The sequence below is a fragment of the Oncorhynchus mykiss genome, chromosome 5 (assembly GCF_013265735.2).
Source record: "Oncorhynchus mykiss isolate Arlee chromosome 5, USDA_OmykA_1.1, whole genome shotgun sequence".
NCBI classification, from domain to species: domain Eukaryota; kingdom Metazoa; phylum Chordata; class Actinopteri; order Salmoniformes; family Salmonidae; genus Oncorhynchus; species Oncorhynchus mykiss.
In genome coordinates, this window is record NC_048569.1 from 97,933,182 (window position 1) to 97,950,041 (window position 16,860).

At 52.6% G+C, this 16,860-nt stretch overlaps 1 protein-coding gene across 6 annotated transcripts in view; it reads left to right on the forward strand.

The window, feature by feature from the left end:
• LOC110524889 (cytoplasmic FMR1-interacting protein 1 homolog) overlaps positions 1-16,860 on the forward strand; it is a 79,542-nt gene that overhangs the window by 44,803 nt on the left and 17,879 nt on the right. For all 6 annotated transcript variants that reach the window (XM_036978966.1, XM_036978964.1, XM_036978965.1 and 3 more), the window contains 7 exons: positions 961-1,114; positions 2,321-2,477; positions 2,554-2,650; positions 3,189-3,265; positions 9,304-9,412; positions 12,873-12,992; positions 15,223-15,422. In XM_036978966.1, coding sequence (XP_036834861.1) covers positions 961-1,114; positions 2,321-2,477; positions 2,554-2,650; positions 3,189-3,265; positions 9,304-9,412; positions 12,873-12,992; positions 15,223-15,422 — 914 coding nt within the window. The remainder of the gene's footprint in view (positions 1-960; positions 1,115-2,320; positions 2,478-2,553; positions 2,651-3,188; positions 3,266-9,303; positions 9,413-12,872; positions 12,993-15,222; positions 15,423-16,860) is intronic.

A 16,860-nucleotide genomic window follows, 5' to 3' on the forward strand; every position in this document is an offset into this window, starting at 1 on the left:
AGTAGTGAGACACCACATGGTTTCAGGATGGATCTTAGTAGTGAGACACACAACATGGTTTCAGGATGGATCTTAGTAGTGAGACACCACATGGTTTCAGGATGGATCTTAGTAGTGAGACACCACATGGTTTCAGGATGGATCTTAGTAGTGAGACACCACATGGTTTCAGGATGGATCTTAGTAGTGAGACACACAACATGGTTTCAGGATGGATCTTAGTAGTGAGACACCACATGGTTTCAGGATGGATCTTAGTAGTGAGACACACAACATGGTTTCAGGATGGATCTTAGTAGTGAGACACCACATGGTTTCAGGATGGATCTTAGTAGTGAGACACACAACATGGTTTCAGGATGGATCTTAGTAGTGAGACACCACATGGTTTCAGGATGGATCTTAGTAGTGAGACACCACATGGTTTCAGGATGGATCTTAGTAGTGAGACACCACATGGTTTCAGGATGGATCTTAGTAGTGAGACACACAACATGGTTTCAGGATGGATCTTAGTAGTGAGACACCACATGGTTTCAGGATGGATCTTAGTAGTGAGACACACAACATGGTTTCAGGATGGATCTTAGTAGTGAGACACCACATGGTTTCAGGATGGATCTTAGTAGTGAGACACACAACATGGTTTCAGGATGGATCTTAGTAGTGAGACACCACATGGTTTCAGGATGGATCTTAGTAGTGAGACACCACATGGTTTCAGGATGGATCTTAGTAGTGAGACACCACATGGTTTCAGGATGGATCTTAGTAGTGAGACACACAACATGGTTTCAGGATGGATCTTAGTAGTGAGACACCACATGGTTTCAGGATGGATCTTAGTAGTGAGACACACAACATGGTTTCAGGATGGATCTTAGTAGTGAGACACAACTGGGCTTTTCGTTTAATGTCCTCTTCTCCTGCTCTTCCTCTCCTCCTCCTCCTCCTCTGTAGCTGTACATGGTTCGTACCATGCTGGAGTCTCTGATAGCTGATAAGAGTGGTTCTAAGAAGACTCTCCGCAGCAGTCTGGAGGGACCCACCATCATGGACATGGAGAAGTTCCACAGAGAGTCCTTCTTCTATACTCACCTGCTCAACTTCAGCGGTAGGGAGTTTACAGAACCATCCTGCTCTGTCTCTCCCTGTTCCCTCTCTCTCTAACCCTCCGTCTGTCCCCCACTAACCCTCCGTCTGTCCCCCCACTAACCCTCCGTCTGTCCCCCCACTAACCCTCCGTCTGTCCCCCCACTAACCCTCCGTCTGTCCCCCCACTAACCCTCCGTCTGTCCCCCCCTAACCCTCCGTCTGTCCCCCCCCTGACCCTCCGTCTGTCCCCCCCCTAACCCTGTCCTTCTTCTATACTCACCTGCTCAACTTCAGCGGTAGGGAGTTTACAGAACCATCCTGCTCTGTCTCTCCCTGTTCCCTCTCTCTCTAACCCTCCGTCTGTCCCCCCCTAACCCTCCGTCTGTCCCCCCCCTAACCCTGTCCTTCTATACTCACCTGCTCAACTTCAGCGGTAAGGAGTTTACAGAACCATCCTGCTCTGTCTCTCCCTGTTCCGTCTCTACCTCTAACCCTCCGTCTGTCCCCCCCTAACCCTCCGTCTGTCCCCCCCTAACCCTGTCCTCCTTCTATACTCACCTGCTCAACTTCAGCGGTAAGGAGTTTACAGAACCATCCTGCTCTGTCTCTCCCTGTTCCCTCTCTACCTCTAACCCTCCGTCTGTCCCCCCCCTAACCCTCCGTCTGTCCCCCCCTAACCCTCCGTCTGTCCCCCCCCTAACCCTGTCCTTCTTCTATACTCACCTGCTCAACTTCAGCGGTAAGGAGTTTACAGAACCATCCTGCTCTGTCTCTCCCTGTTCCCTCTCTACCTCTAACCCTCCCTCTGTCCCCTCTCTAACCCTCCCTCTGTCCCCTCTCTAACCCTCCCTCTGTCCCCTCTCTAACCCTCCCTCTGTCCCCTCTCTAACCCTCCCTCTGTCCCCTCTCTAACCCTCCCTCTGTCCCCTCTCTAACCCTCCCTCTGTCCCCTCTCTAACCCTTCCTCTGTCCCCTCTCTAACCCTCCCTCTGTCCCCTCTCTAACCCTCCCTCTGTCCCCTCTCTAACCCTCCCTCTGTCCCCTCCCTAACCCTCCCTCTGTCCCCTCCCTAACCCTCCGTCTGTCCCCTCTCTAACCCCCTGTCCCCTCTCTAACCCTCCCTCTGTCCCCCCTCTAACCCTCCCTCTGTCCCCTCTCTAACCCTCGGTCCCCTCTCTAACCCTCCCTCTGTCCCCTCTCTAACCCTTTGTCCCCTCCCTAACAGAGACCCTACAGCAGTGCTGTGACCTGTCTCAGCTGTGGTTCAGAGAGTTCTTCCTGGAGCTGACCATGGGTCGCAGGATCCAGTTCCCCATCGAGATGTCCATGCCCTGGATCCTCACAGACCACATTCTGGAGACCAAGGAGGCCTCTATGATGGAGTAAGGAGGAGACACACACACACACACAGTCGTGTCTTCCATCCAGAGCCAGTCTCATGAAGTGTCTGTCCCCCAGGTATGTGCTGTATCCTCTGGACCTCTATAATGACAGTGCCCACTACGCCCTGACCAAGTTCAAGAAGCAGTTCCTCTATGATGAGATAGAAGCAGAGGTATGTAGTTCACCATTAGACTAGTCATCACTACAGCAGAGGTAACTAGTTCACCATTAGACTAGTCATCACTACAGCAGAGGTAACTAGTTCACCATTAGACTAGTCATCACTACAGCAGAGGTAACTAGTTCACCATTAGACTAGTCATCACTACAGCAGAGGTAACTAGTTCACCATTAGACTAGTCATCACTACAGCAGAGGTAACTAGTTCACCATTAGACTAGTCATCACTACAGCAGAGGTAACTAGTTCACCATTAGACTAGTCATCACTACAGCAGAGGTAACTAGTTCACCATTAGACTAGTCATCACTACAGCAGAGGTAACTAGTTCACCATTAGACTAGTCATCACTACAGCAGAGGTAACTAGTTCACCATTAGACTAACTAACCTAAATGATACCCTCTTACCTCAGGTCAACCTGTGTTTTGATGATGACTGATACTATACTTCCTATATGACATCCTCTGCAGGTCAACCTGTGTTTTGATGATGACTGATACTATACTTCCTATATGACATCCTCTGCAGGTCAACCTGTGTTTTGATCAGTTTGTCTACAAGCTGGCTGATCAGATATTTGCCTACTACAAGATTCTAGCTGGAAGGTACGTTAAACTTCTGAATCGATACTGTTCAATAACTGAAATACGGGCGGGGCGGGGCGGGACGGGGTGGGGCGGGGGTGGGGCGGGGCGGGGCGGGGGCGGGGTGGGGTTGGGCGGGCGGGGTGGCGCTATGGGACGACATGTTTTCCTTTTGCTCCTGCAATATTCTTAAAGTTTACGTTTATTTGAATTTAGCAATAAAACTATTTATTTTCAAATATTAGTTTGGGGATCCCTGTCTGTAGTAGGCAAGACTACCCTGCTTTCAAATGTCAGCATGTCATGAAACAAAAAGCCAAAAATAGGACTGAGAAAACCCGGCCTACAAGACTGTTTCATCACCGTCCTCTCCTGAGACTATAAGCCCAGAGACTTTGAGAACCCGTCTACAAGACTGTTTCATCACGGTCCTCTCCTAAGCCTGTAAACCCGGAGGTACGCGCTCTGTATCACTCAAACAGAGTTGCACACCGTGACGATTACAGCACTGGAGACCTCCGCTCTGACCTGACTACCGGTATCTCTGACCTGACTACCGGTATCTCTGACCTGACTACCGGTGTCTCTGACCTGACTAGCGGTGTCTCTGACCTGACTACCGGTGTCTCTGACCTGACTAGCGGTGTCTCTGACCTGACTAGCGGTGTCTCTGACCTGACTAGCGGTGTCTCCGACCTGACTAGCGGTATCTCCGACCTGACTAGCGGTGTCTCCGACCTGACTAGCGGTATCTCTGACCTGACTAGCGGTATCTCTGACCTGACTAGCGGTGTCTCCGACCTGACTAGCGGTGTCTCCGACCTGACTAGCGGTGTCTCTGACCTGACTAGCGGTGTCTCCGACCTGACTAGCGGTGTCTCCGACCTGACTAGCGGTATCTCTGACCTGACTAGCGGTATCTCTGACCTGACTAGCGGTATCTCTGACCTGACTAGCGGTGTCTCTGACCTGACTAGCGGTGTCTCCGACCTGACTAGCGGTGTCTCTGACCTGACTACCGGTGTCTCTGACCTGACTACCGGTATCTCTGACCTGACTACCGGTGTCTCTGACCTGACTACCGGTGTCTCTGACCTGACTACCGGTGTCTCTGACCTGACTACCGGTGTCTCTGACCTGACTAGCGGTATCTCTGACCTGACTAGCGGTATCTCTGACCTGACTAGCGGTGTCTCTGACCTGACTAGCGGTGTCTCCGACCTGACTAGCGGTGTCTCTGACCTGACTAGCGGTATCTCTGACCTGACTAGCGGTATCTCCGACCTGACTAGCGGTATCTCCGACCTGACTAGCGGTGTCTCTGACCTGACTAGCGGTATCTCCGACCTGACTAGCGGTATCTCCGACCTGACTAGCGGTATCTCCGACCTGACTAGCGGTGTCTCTGACCTGACTACAGGTGTCTCTGACCTGACTAGCGGTGTCTCTGACCTGACTAGCGGTATCTCCGACCTGACTAGCGGTATCTCCGACCTGACTAGCGGTATCTCTGACCTGACTAGCGGTGTCTCTGACCTGACTACCGGTGTCTCTGACCTGACTACCGGTGTCTCTGACCTGACTAGCGGTATCTCTGACCTGACTACCGGTGTCTCTGACCTGACTACCGGTGTCTCTGACCTGACTAGCGGTATCTCCGACCTGACTAGCGGTATCTCCGACCTGACTAGCGGTGTCTCCGACCTGACTAGCGGTGTCTCCGACCTGACTAGCGGTATCTCCGACCTGACTAGCGGTATCTCCGACCTGACTAGCGGTATCTCCGACCTGACTAGCGGTATCTCCGACCTGACTAGCGGTATCTCCGACCTGACTAGCGGTATCTCCGACCTGACTAGCGGTGTCTCCGACCTGACTAGCGGTGTCTCCGACCTGACTAGCGGTGTCTCCGACCTGACTAGCGGTATCTCCGACCTGACTAGCGGTATCTCCGACCTGACTAGCGGTATCTCCGACCTGACTAGCGGTATCTCCGACCTGACTAGCGGTGTCTCCGACCTGACTAGCGGTATCTCCGACCTGACTAGCGGTATCTCCGACCTGACTAGCGGTATCTCCGACCTGACTAGCGGTATCTCCGACCTGACTAGCGGTATCTCCGACCTGACTAGCGGTATCTCCGACCTGACTAGCGGTATCTCCGACCTGACTAGCGGTATCTCCGACCTGACTAGCGGTATCTCCGACCTGACTAGCGGTGTCTCCGACCTGACTAGCGGTGTCTCCGACCTGACTAGCGGTGTTTTTGACCTGACTAGCGGTGTTTTTGACCTGACTACCGGTGTCTCTGACCTGACTACCGGTGTCTCTGACCTGACTAGCGGTATCTCTGACCTGACTACCGGTGTCTCTAACCTGACTACCGGTATCTCTGACCTGACTACCGGTGTCTCTGACCTGACTAGCGGTGTCTCTGACCTGACTAGCGGTGTCTCTGACCTGACTAGCGGTATCTCTGACCTGACTAGCGGTGTCTCTGACCTGACTACCGGTGTCTCTGACCTGACTACCGGTGTCTCTGACCTGACTAGCGGTGTCTCTGACCTGACTAGCGGTATCTCCGACCTGACTAGCGGTATCTCCGACCTGACTAGCGGTATCTCCGACCTGACTAGCGGTGTCTCCGACCTGACTAGCGGTATCTCCGACCTGACTAGCGGTATCTCCGACCTGACTAGCGGTATCTCCGACCTGACTAGCGGTATCTCCGACCTGACTAGCGGTATCTCCGACCTGACTAGCGGTATCTCCGACCTGACTAGCGGTGTCTCCGACCTGACTAGCGGTGTTTTTGACCTGACTAGCGGTGTTTTTGACCTGACTACCGGTGTCTCTGACCTGACTACCGGTGTCTCTGACCTGACTAGCGGTATCTCTGACCTGACTACCGGTGTCTCTGACCTGACTACCGGTATCTCTGACCTGACTACCGGTGTCTCTGACCTGACTAGCGGTGTCTCTGACCTGACTAGCGGTGTCTCTGACCTGACTAGCGGTATCTCTGACCTGACTAGCGGTGTCTCTGACCTGACTACCGGTGTCTCTGACCTGACTACCGGTATCTCTGACCTGACTACCGGTGTCTCTGACCTGACTACCGGTGTCTCTGACCTGACTAGCGGTGTCTCTGACCTGACTAGCGGTGTCTCTGACCTGACTAGCGGTATCTCTGACCTGACTACCGGTGTCTCTGACCTGACTAGCGGTATCTCCGACCTGACTAGCGGTATCTCTGACCTGACTACCGGTGTCTCTGACCTGACTACCGGTGTCTCTGACCTGACTACCGGTGTCTCTGACCTGACTACCGGTGTCTCTGACCTGACTAGCGGTGTCTCTGACCTGACTAGCGGTATCTCTGACCTGACTACCGGTGTCTCTGACCTGACTAGCGGTATCTCTGACCTGACTACCGGTGTCTCTGACCTGACTACCGGTGTTTTTGACCTGACTACCGGTGTCTCTGACCTGACTACCGGTGTCTCTGACCTGACTACCGGTGTCTCTGACCTGACTAGCGGTATCTCCGACCTGACTAGCGGTGTTTTTGACCTGACTACCGGTGTCTCTGACCTGACTACCGGTATCTCCGACCTGACTAGCGGTATCTCCGACCTGACTAGCGGTATCTCCGACCTGACTAGCGGTATCTCCGACCTGACTACCGGTGTCTCTGACCTGACTACCGGTGTCTCTGACACTGCACTCTCAGACTGTTTTCTTCTCACAGTCTATCTAGACCTGTACCTTGTTTGGGGAGGTGTTGTCTGAGGGGGAGGTTGAATTGTTTAGTTGTCATTGTCTTTTCAGTTGATTTTACCCTGGTGTTACCCTGCCTGGTGTTACCCTGCCTGGTGTTACCCTGCCTGGTGTTACCCTGCCTGGTGTTACCCTGCCTGGTGTTACCCTGCCTGGTGTTACCCTGCCTGGTATTACCCTGGTGTTATCCTGGTGTTACCCTGCCTGGTGTTACCCTGCCTGGTGTTACCCTGCCTGGTGTTACCCTGCCTGGTGTGTTACCCTGCCTGGTGTTATCCTGGTGTTACCCTGCCTGGTGTTACCCTGCCTGGTGTTACCCTGCCTGGTGTTACCCTGCCTGGTGTTATCCTGCCTGGTGTTATCCTGCCTGGTGTTATCCTGCCTGGTGTTATCCTGCCTGGTGTTATCCTGCCTGGTGTTATCCTGCCTGGTGTTATCCTGCCAGGTGTTATCCTGCCAGGTGTTACCCTGCCTGGTGTTACCCTGGTGTTACCCTGGTGTTATCCTGGTGTTATCCTGGTGTTATCCTGGTGTTACCCTGGTAGTATCCTGCCTGGTGTTACCCTGCCTGGTGTTATCCTGGTGTTACCCTGCCTGGTGTTACCCTGGTGTTACCCTGTCTAGTGTTATCCAGGTGTTACCCTGCCTGGTGTTACCCTGGTGTTACCCTGCCTGGTGTTACCCTGGTGTTACCCTTCCTGGTGTTACCCTGCCTGGTGTTACCCTGGTGTTATCCTGCCTGGTGTTACCCTGGTGTTATCCTGCCTGGTGTTATCCTGCCTGGTGTTATCCTGCCTGGTGTTATCCTGCCTGGTGTTACCCTGGTGTTATCCTGCCTGGTGTTACCCTGGTGTTATCCTGCCTGGTGTTATCCTGGTGTTATCCTGCCTGGTGTTATCCTGGTGTTATCCTGGTGTTATCCTGGTGTTATCCTGGTGTTATCCTGGTGTTACCCTGCATGGTGTTATCCTGGTGTTACCCTGCCTGGTGTTACCCTGCCTGGTGTTACCCTGCCTGGTGTTACCCTGCCTGGTGTTACCCTGCCTGGTGTTATCCTGGTGTTACCCTGCCTGGTGTTACCCTGCCTGGTGTTACCCTGCCTGGTGTTACCCTGCCTGGTGTTACCCTGCCTGGTGTTATCCTGCCTGGTGTTACCCTGCCTGGTGTTATCCTGCCTGGTGTTATCCTGCCTGGTGTTACCCTGCCTGGTGTTATCCTGCCTGGTGTTATCCTGCCTGGTGTTATCCTGCCTGGTGTTATCCTGCCTGGTGTTACCCTGCCTGGTGTTATCCTGCCTGGTGTTATCCTGCCTGGTGTTATCCTGCCTGGTGTTATCCTGCCTGGTGTTACCCTGCCTGGTGTTACCCTGGTGTTTTGGTATTCCTTGCTTAATGACGGGTGTGTAATGGGGGTGCTCCGGGTGGCAGAAATAATAGTACATTTTGTGGAACATCAAAGGGGCTAATTACCCTGTTAAACTGTTGTTTTGGACAGTGTTTATGCACCCAGTTTAATTTCTACCTTTTTATCTGCTATACCCATTTTAGATTCCAGTTGTCTGATTTTAGGGGGTGATTTCAAATCTACAATATCCCCAGTTCCTTATAAGTCCTCAAGAAGAACTTCAACATGTGTCCTCCTCATTCAATACTGGCCCTTCTACGTGTGTCCTCCTCATTCAATACTGGCCCTTCTACGTGTGTCCTCCTCATTCAATACTGGCCCTTCTACGTGTGTCCTCCTCATTCAATACTGGCCCTTCTACGTGTGTCCTCCTCATTCAATACTGGCCCTTCTACGTGTGTCCTCCTCATTCAATACTGGCCCTTCTACGTGTGTCCTCCTCATTCAATACTGGCCCTTCTACACGTGTCCTCCTCATTCAATACTGGCCCTTCTACACGTGTCCTCCTCATTCAATACTGGCCCTTCTACACGTGTCCTCCTCATTCAATACTGGCCCTTCTACACGTGTCCTCCTCATTCAATACTGGCCCTTCTGAAATAGTCTGTATATGAGGCTTGGCGTTTCCGACACCCTACAGATACACAGTATTCCTTTTTGTTCTCGTGTTCATCAAACACTCCTGCGTTGATGACTTATTTTTGGCCAAACTTCCAGAGGTGTTGGTTGGTGAGTGGTTTCTCCACCCCTATCTCTCAGCTGTTTACAGGAGATTCCCCTTTGACTTCTGTACCCTTCTGCCCAGCGTGTTTAACTAAAGTAGGGTCTCTCTCTGGTTGTCTTATTGTTTATATGGTGTTTCTCTTCTCCTCAGTCTGCTACTGGACAAGCGTCTGAGAGCGGACTGTAAGAACCAGGGAGCTAACATCCCCTGGCCCGCGTCCAACCGCTACGAGACCCTGCTGAAACAACGCCACGTTCAGGTAACCCCTGACCTCTGACCCCTAACCCTACCCCTCCAACCGCTACGAGACCCTGCTGAAACAACGCCACGTTCAGGTAACCCCCTGACCGCTGACCCCCTAACCGTCCAACCACTACTAGACCCAGGCTGAATAATCGGCAAGTCCAGGTAACCATCTGACCCCTAACCCTCGAACTGCCTTCGAGACTGCTAAAACAACGCTACGTCCAGATGACCCCTAACCTCTGACTCCTAACCCTCCAACTGCCTTCGAGAATGCTAAAACAACACCACGTCCAGATGACCTCTGACCCCTAACCCTCCAACTAGAGTTATTCACGGGTGCAACAGACCCGAAATTCCGAGATCCAAGCGGGTCCAGGTCCCAAATTCAGATTTATTTTCAGAATGTATCTGGGTTGGGTCTGATATAATTGCCACGGGTCTTAGATTTACCGCCTAGACCGCTCCTCTGTTAATGTGTGAGGTGATGAGAACTGTGTCAGCCAATGACAACTCAATAAAACGAACAGCTGATGTCCAGCTGAAACTGGTTCTAGTCACTCGCCTCACGTGTGCCTACTTCTGAGGAGAGAGGGAGTAAAAGGATACTCCTCCCACTACTCCCCCCACTACTCCAGTACTCCTCCACTACTACTCCACTACTCCCCCCACTACTCCACTACTCCCCCCACTACTCCCCTACTCCCCCCACTACTCCACTACTCCCCCACTACTCCACTACTCCCCCCACTACTCCCCTACTCCCCCCACTACTCCACTACTCCCCCACTACTCCACTACTCCTCCACTACTCCCCCCACTACTCAACCCACTGCCCCACTACTCCCCCCACTACTCCACTACTCCCCCCACTACTCCACTACTCCCCCCACTACTCCACTACTCCCCCCACTACTCCACTACTCCCCCACTACTCCACTACTCCCCCCACTACTCCACTACTCCCCCACTACTCCACTACTCCTCCACTACTACTCCACTACTCCCCCCACTACTCCACTACTCCCCCCACTACTCCACTACTCCCCCCACTACTCCACTACTCCCCCACTACTCCACTACTCCTCCACTACTCCTCCACTACTCCCCCCACTACTCAACCCACTGCCCCACTACTCCCCCCACTACTCCACTACTCCCCCCACTACTCCACTACTCCCCCCACTACTCCACTACTCCCCCCACTACTCCCCTACTCCCCCCACTACTCCACTACTCCCCCCCACTACTCCACTACTCCCCTACTCCCCCCACTACTCCACTACTCCCCCCACTACTCCCCTACTCCCCCCACTACTCCCCCCACTACTCCACTACTCCCCCCACTACTCCCCTACTCCCCCCACTACTCCACTACTCCCCCACTACTCCACTACTCCCCCCACTACTCCCCTACTCCCCCCACTACTCCCCCCACTACTCCACTACTCCCCCCACTACTCCCCTACTCCCCCCACTACTCCACTACTCCCCCCACTACTCCACTACTCCCCTACTCCCCCCACTACTCCACTACTCCCCCCACTACTCCACTACTCCCCCCACTCCTCCCACACTACTCCACTTCTCCCCCCACTACTCTACTACTCCCCCACTACCCAACCCACTACTCCCCCCACTATTCCACTACCCCCCCCCCTACCCAACCCACTACTCCCCCCACTATTCCACTACTCCCCCCACTACTCCACTACTCCCCTACTCCCCCCACTACTCCACTACTCCCCCCACTACTCCCCTACTCCCCCCACTACTCCCCCCACTACTCCACTACTCCCCTACTCCCCCCACTACTCCACTACTCCCCCACTACTCCACTACTCCCCCCACTACTCCCCTACTCCCCCCACTACTCCCCCCACTACTCCACTACTCCCCCCACTACTCCCCTACTCCCCCCACTACTCCACTACTCCCCCCACTACTCCCCTACTCCCCCCACTACTCCACTACTCCCCCCACTACTCCACTACTCCCCCCACTCCTCCCACACTACTCCACTTCTCCCCCCACTACTCTACTACTCCCCCACTACCCAACCCACTACTCCCCCCACTATTCCACTACCCCCCCCTACCCAACCCACTACTCCCCCCACTACTCCACTACTCCCCCCACTACTCCACTACTCCCCCACTACTCCACTACTACTCCACTACTCCTCCACTACTCCCCCCACTACTCAACCCACTGCCCCACTACTCCCCCCACTACTCCACTACTCCCCCCACTACTCCACTACTCCCCCCACTACTCCACTACTCCCCCACTACTCCACTACTCCTCCACTACTACTCCACTACTCCCCCCACTACTCCACTACTCCCCCCACTACTCCCCTACTCCCCCCACTACTCCCCTACTCCCCCCACTACTCCACTACTCCCCCCACTACTCCACTACTCCCCCCACTACTCCCCTACTCCCCCCACTACTCCACTACTCCCCCCACTACTCCCCTACTCCCCCCACTACTCCCCCCACTACTCCACTACTCCCCCCACTACTCCCCTACTCCCCCCACTACTCCACTACTCCCCCACTACTCCACTACTCCCCCCACTACTCCCCTACTCCCCCCACTACTCCCCCCACTACTCCACTACTCCCCCCACTACTCCCCTACTCCCCCCACTACTCCACTACTCCCCCCACTACTCCACTACTCCCCTACTCCCCCCACTACTCCACTACTCCCCCCACTACTCCACTACTCCCCCCACTCCTCCCACACTACTCCACTTCTCCCCCCACTACTCTACTACTCCCCCACTACCCAACCCACTACTCCCCCCACTATTCCACTACCCCCCCCCCCTACCCAACCCACTACTCCCCCCACTACTCCACTACTCCCCTACTCCCCCCACTACTCCACTACTCCCCCCACTACTCCCCTACTCCCCCCACTACTCCCCCCACTACTCCACTACTCCCCCCACTACTCCCCTACTCCCCCCACTACTCCACTACTCCCCCACTACTCCACTACTCCCCCCACTACTCCCCTACTCCCCCCACTACTCCCCCCACTACTCCACTACTCCCCCCACTACTCCCCTACTCCCCCCACTACTCCACTACTCCCCCCACTACTCCACTACTCCCCTACTCCCCCCACTACTCCACTACTCCCCCCACTACTCCACTACTCCCCCCACTCCTCCCACACTACTCCACTTCTCCCCCCACTACTCTACTACTCCCCCACTACCCAACCCACTACTCCCCCCACTATTCCACTACCCCCCCCCCCCACTACCCAACCCACTACTCCACTACTCCCCCACTACTCCACTCCTACTCAACCCACTACTCCCCCACTACTCCACTACTCAACCCACTGCTCCACTACTCCCCCACTACTTCCCGTCCCAGTGTTGCCTCTCTCTTTACTTCATGTAGTCCTTGTCTGTCTGGGTTGTGTCTCATGTTGGTTCCTCTCCTCTCTCTAGCTGCTGGGTCGTTCCATAGACCTGAACCGTCTGATCACCCAGAGAGTGTCTGCTGCTCTCTACAAGTCTTTGGAGCTGGCCATCAACCGCTTTGAGAGCGAGGACCTCACATCCATCGTGGTACGACCTGCTTTAAGTGTGTCAGTGTTTTCACTGTTTTCTCTGGGAACTAGAAGGTCTGATCAAATCACATTTATTTATATAGCCCCTGATGTCTCAAAGTGCTGTACAGAAACCCAGCCTAAAACCCCAAACAGCAAGCAATGCAGGTGTAGAAGCACGGTGGCTAGGAAAAACTCCCTAGAAAGGCCAAAACCTAGGAAGAAACCTAGAGAGGAACCAGGCTATGTGGGGTGGCCAGTCCTCTTCTGGCTGTGCCGGGTGGAGATTATAACAGAACATGGCCAAGATGTTCAAATGTTCATAAATGACCAGCATGGTCAAATAATAATAATCACAGGCAGAACAGTTGAAACTGGAGCAGCAGCACGGCCAGGTGGACTGGGGACAGCAAGGAGTCATCATGTCAGGTATTCCTGGGGCATGGTCCTAGGGCTCAGGTCCTCCGAGAGAGAGAGAAAGAAAGAGAATTAGAGAGAGCATACTTAAATTCACACAGGACACCGGATAAGACAGGAGAAGTACTCCAGATATAACAAACTGACCCTAGCCCCCCGACACATAAACTACTGCAGCATAAATACTGGAGGCTTAGACAGGAGGGGTCAGGGTGAACATCAACCGTATGACCCACAAGCTGTCTTCTCCTCCTTCCTTGTAACAGGAACTAGAAGGTCTGATTGGACATCAACCGTATGACCCACAAACTGTCTTCTCCCCCTCCTTGTAACAGGAACTAGAGGGTCTGATGAACATCAACCATATGACCCACAAACTGTCTTCTCCCCCTCCTTGTAACAGGAACTAGAGGGTCTGATGAACATCAACCATATGACCCACAAGCTGTCTTCTCCTCCTCCTTGTAACAGGAACTAGAAGGTCTGATGAACATCAACCGTATGACCCACAAACTGTCTTCTCCTCCTCCTTGTAACAGGAACTAGAAGGTCTGATGAACATCAACCATATGACCCACAAACTGTCTTCCTTCTCCTCCTTGTAACAGGAACTAGAAGGTCTGATGAACATCAACCGTATGACCCACAAGCTGTCTTCTCCTCCTCCTTGTAACAGGAACTAGAAGGTCTGATGAACATCAACCGTATGACCCACAAGCTGTCTTCTCCTCCTCCTTGTAACAGGAACTAGAAGGTCTGATGAACATCAACCGTATGACCCACAAACTGTCTTCTCCTCCTCCTTGTAACAGGAACTAGAAGGTCTGATGAACATCAACCGTATGACCCACAAGCTGTCTTCTCCCCCTCCTTGTAACAGGAACTAGAAGGTCTGATGAACATCAACCGTATGACCCACAAGCTGTCTTCTCCTCCTCCTTGTAACAGGAACTAGAAGGTCTGATGAATATCAACCGTATGACCCACAAACTGTCTTCCTTCTCCTCCTCCTTGTAACAGGAACTAGAAGGTCTGATGAACATCAACCGTATGACCCACAAGCTGTCTTCTCCTCCTCCTTGTAACAGGAACTAGAAGGTCTGATGAATATCAACCGTATGACCCACAAACTGTCTTCCTTCTCCTCCTCCTTGTAACAGGAACTAGAAGGTCTGATGAACATCAACCGTATGACCCACAAGCTGTCTTCTCCTCCTCCTTGTAACAGGAACTAGAAGGTCTGATGAACATCAACCATATGACCCACAAACTGTCTTCTCCCCCTCCTTGTAACAGGAACTAGAGGGTCTGATGAACATCAACCATATGACCCACAAGCTGTCTTCTCCTCCTCCTTGTAACAGGAACTAGAAGGTCTGATGAACATCAACCGTATGACCCACAAACTGTCTTCTCCTCCTCCTTGTAACAGGAACTAGAAGGTCTGATGAACATCAACCATATGACCCACAAACTGTCTTCTCCCCCTCCTTGTAACAGGAACTAGAGGGTCTGATGAACATCAACCATATGACCCACAAGCTGTCTTCTCCTCCTCCTTGTAACAGGAACTAGAAGGTCTGATGAACATCAACCGTATGACCCACAAGCTGTCTTCTCCTCCTTGTAACAGGAACTAGAAGGTCTGATGAACATCAACCGTATGACCCACAAGCTGTCTTCTCCTCCTCCTTGTAACAGGAACTAGAAGGTCTGATTGGACATCATCCGTATGACCCACAAACTGTCTTCTCCTCCTTGTAACAGGAACTAGAAGGTCTGATGAACATCAACCGTATGACCCACAAGCTGTCTTCTCCTCCTTGTAACAGGAACTAGAAGGTCTGATGAACATCAACCGTATGACCCACAAGCTGCTGTCTAAGTTCCTGACGCTGGACAGTATGGACGCCATGTTCCGGGAGGCCAATCACAATGTCTCCGCCCCCTACGGACGCATCACACTCCATGTCTTCTGGGAACTCAACTACGATTTCCTCCCCAACTACTGCTACAACGGATCTACTAACAGGTAACACAACTACACCCAACTACTGCTACAACTACACACAAGTAATACTACACAACCACACACAACTACTGCTACAACTACACACAACTACTGCTACAACTACACACAACTACTGCTACAAGGGATCTACTAACAGGTAACAACTAAACACTACTACACGCTGCTCCTACAATTACACACTACTACAACTATACACTATTATTACTACAACTACACACTACTACTACAATTACACACTACTATTACTACAACTACACACCTACAACTACACACTACTGCTACAACTACACACTACTGCTACAACTACACACTACTGCTACAAATACACACTACTACAACTACACACACACACACAGACAGACCATTGTAACAGGAATTAAGGCCATTCAGAGAGCCTTGTTTAACACATCTTTTCTCATTTTCTAAACATTGACATTATGAGCTTTCCACCTGTCCTTGTTTCCCTCAGAGGGCTGGTTATGAACACTGGCACAAGCTTCATTACATATCTGAGGCAGTCAGTCACACTGTAATACTACTGCTGATGAGAGATCAGGTGGACTCGTTTCCATGGCGACAGATTTTCATTAAAATATTCTAAAATCCACATTAAAGGAGATTGAGCATTTCTCCACCAGTGGTGTTTCCACCAAACTGACTTTCATTTATTTTACCCCTTTTTCTCCCCAATTTCATGATATCCAATTGGTAGTTACAGTCTTGTCCCATCGCTGCAACTCCCGTACAGACTCGGGAGAGGCGAAGGTCGAGAGCCATGCATCCTCCAAAACACGACCCGGCCAAGCCGCTCTGCTTCTTGATACACTGCCGGAACCCGGAAGCCAGCCGCACCAATGTGTCGGAGGAAACACCGTACACATGGTGACCGAAGTCAGCTTGCAGGCACCTGGCCCGCCACAAGGTGTCACTAGAGTGCAATGGGACAAGGACATCCCTGCCGGCCAAACCCTCCCCTAACCCGGACGACGCTGGGCCAAACCCTCCCCTAACCCGGACGACGCTGGGCCAAACCCTCACCTAACCTGGACGACGCTGGGCCAATTGTGCGCCGCCTCATGGGTCTCCCGGTCACGGTCAGCTTCCACACAGTCCGGGATCAAACTCGGGTCTGTAGTGCCGCCTCTAGCACTGCAGATACAAGTCAGTGCGCGATGACAGTGCGCTTCAGTTTTCATGTACCGAATAAAAATATCAAGTTCAATGTGTTTCCATCCAGTTTCAACTCCACCGCTGCGGTAAATAGAAAATGGGCCGACTCTGGTCTTGGTACGTTCGTTCTAGCCAACAGCTCCCAGACAGTGTGGACAGGCTAGTAGTCTACATGATGACGTTATTATGGATCCTCATGTCATCAGAACCTCAATATTTATTGGAAAGGAGCATCAAGATCAACGTGCACGTTCACCACCTTGTGAAG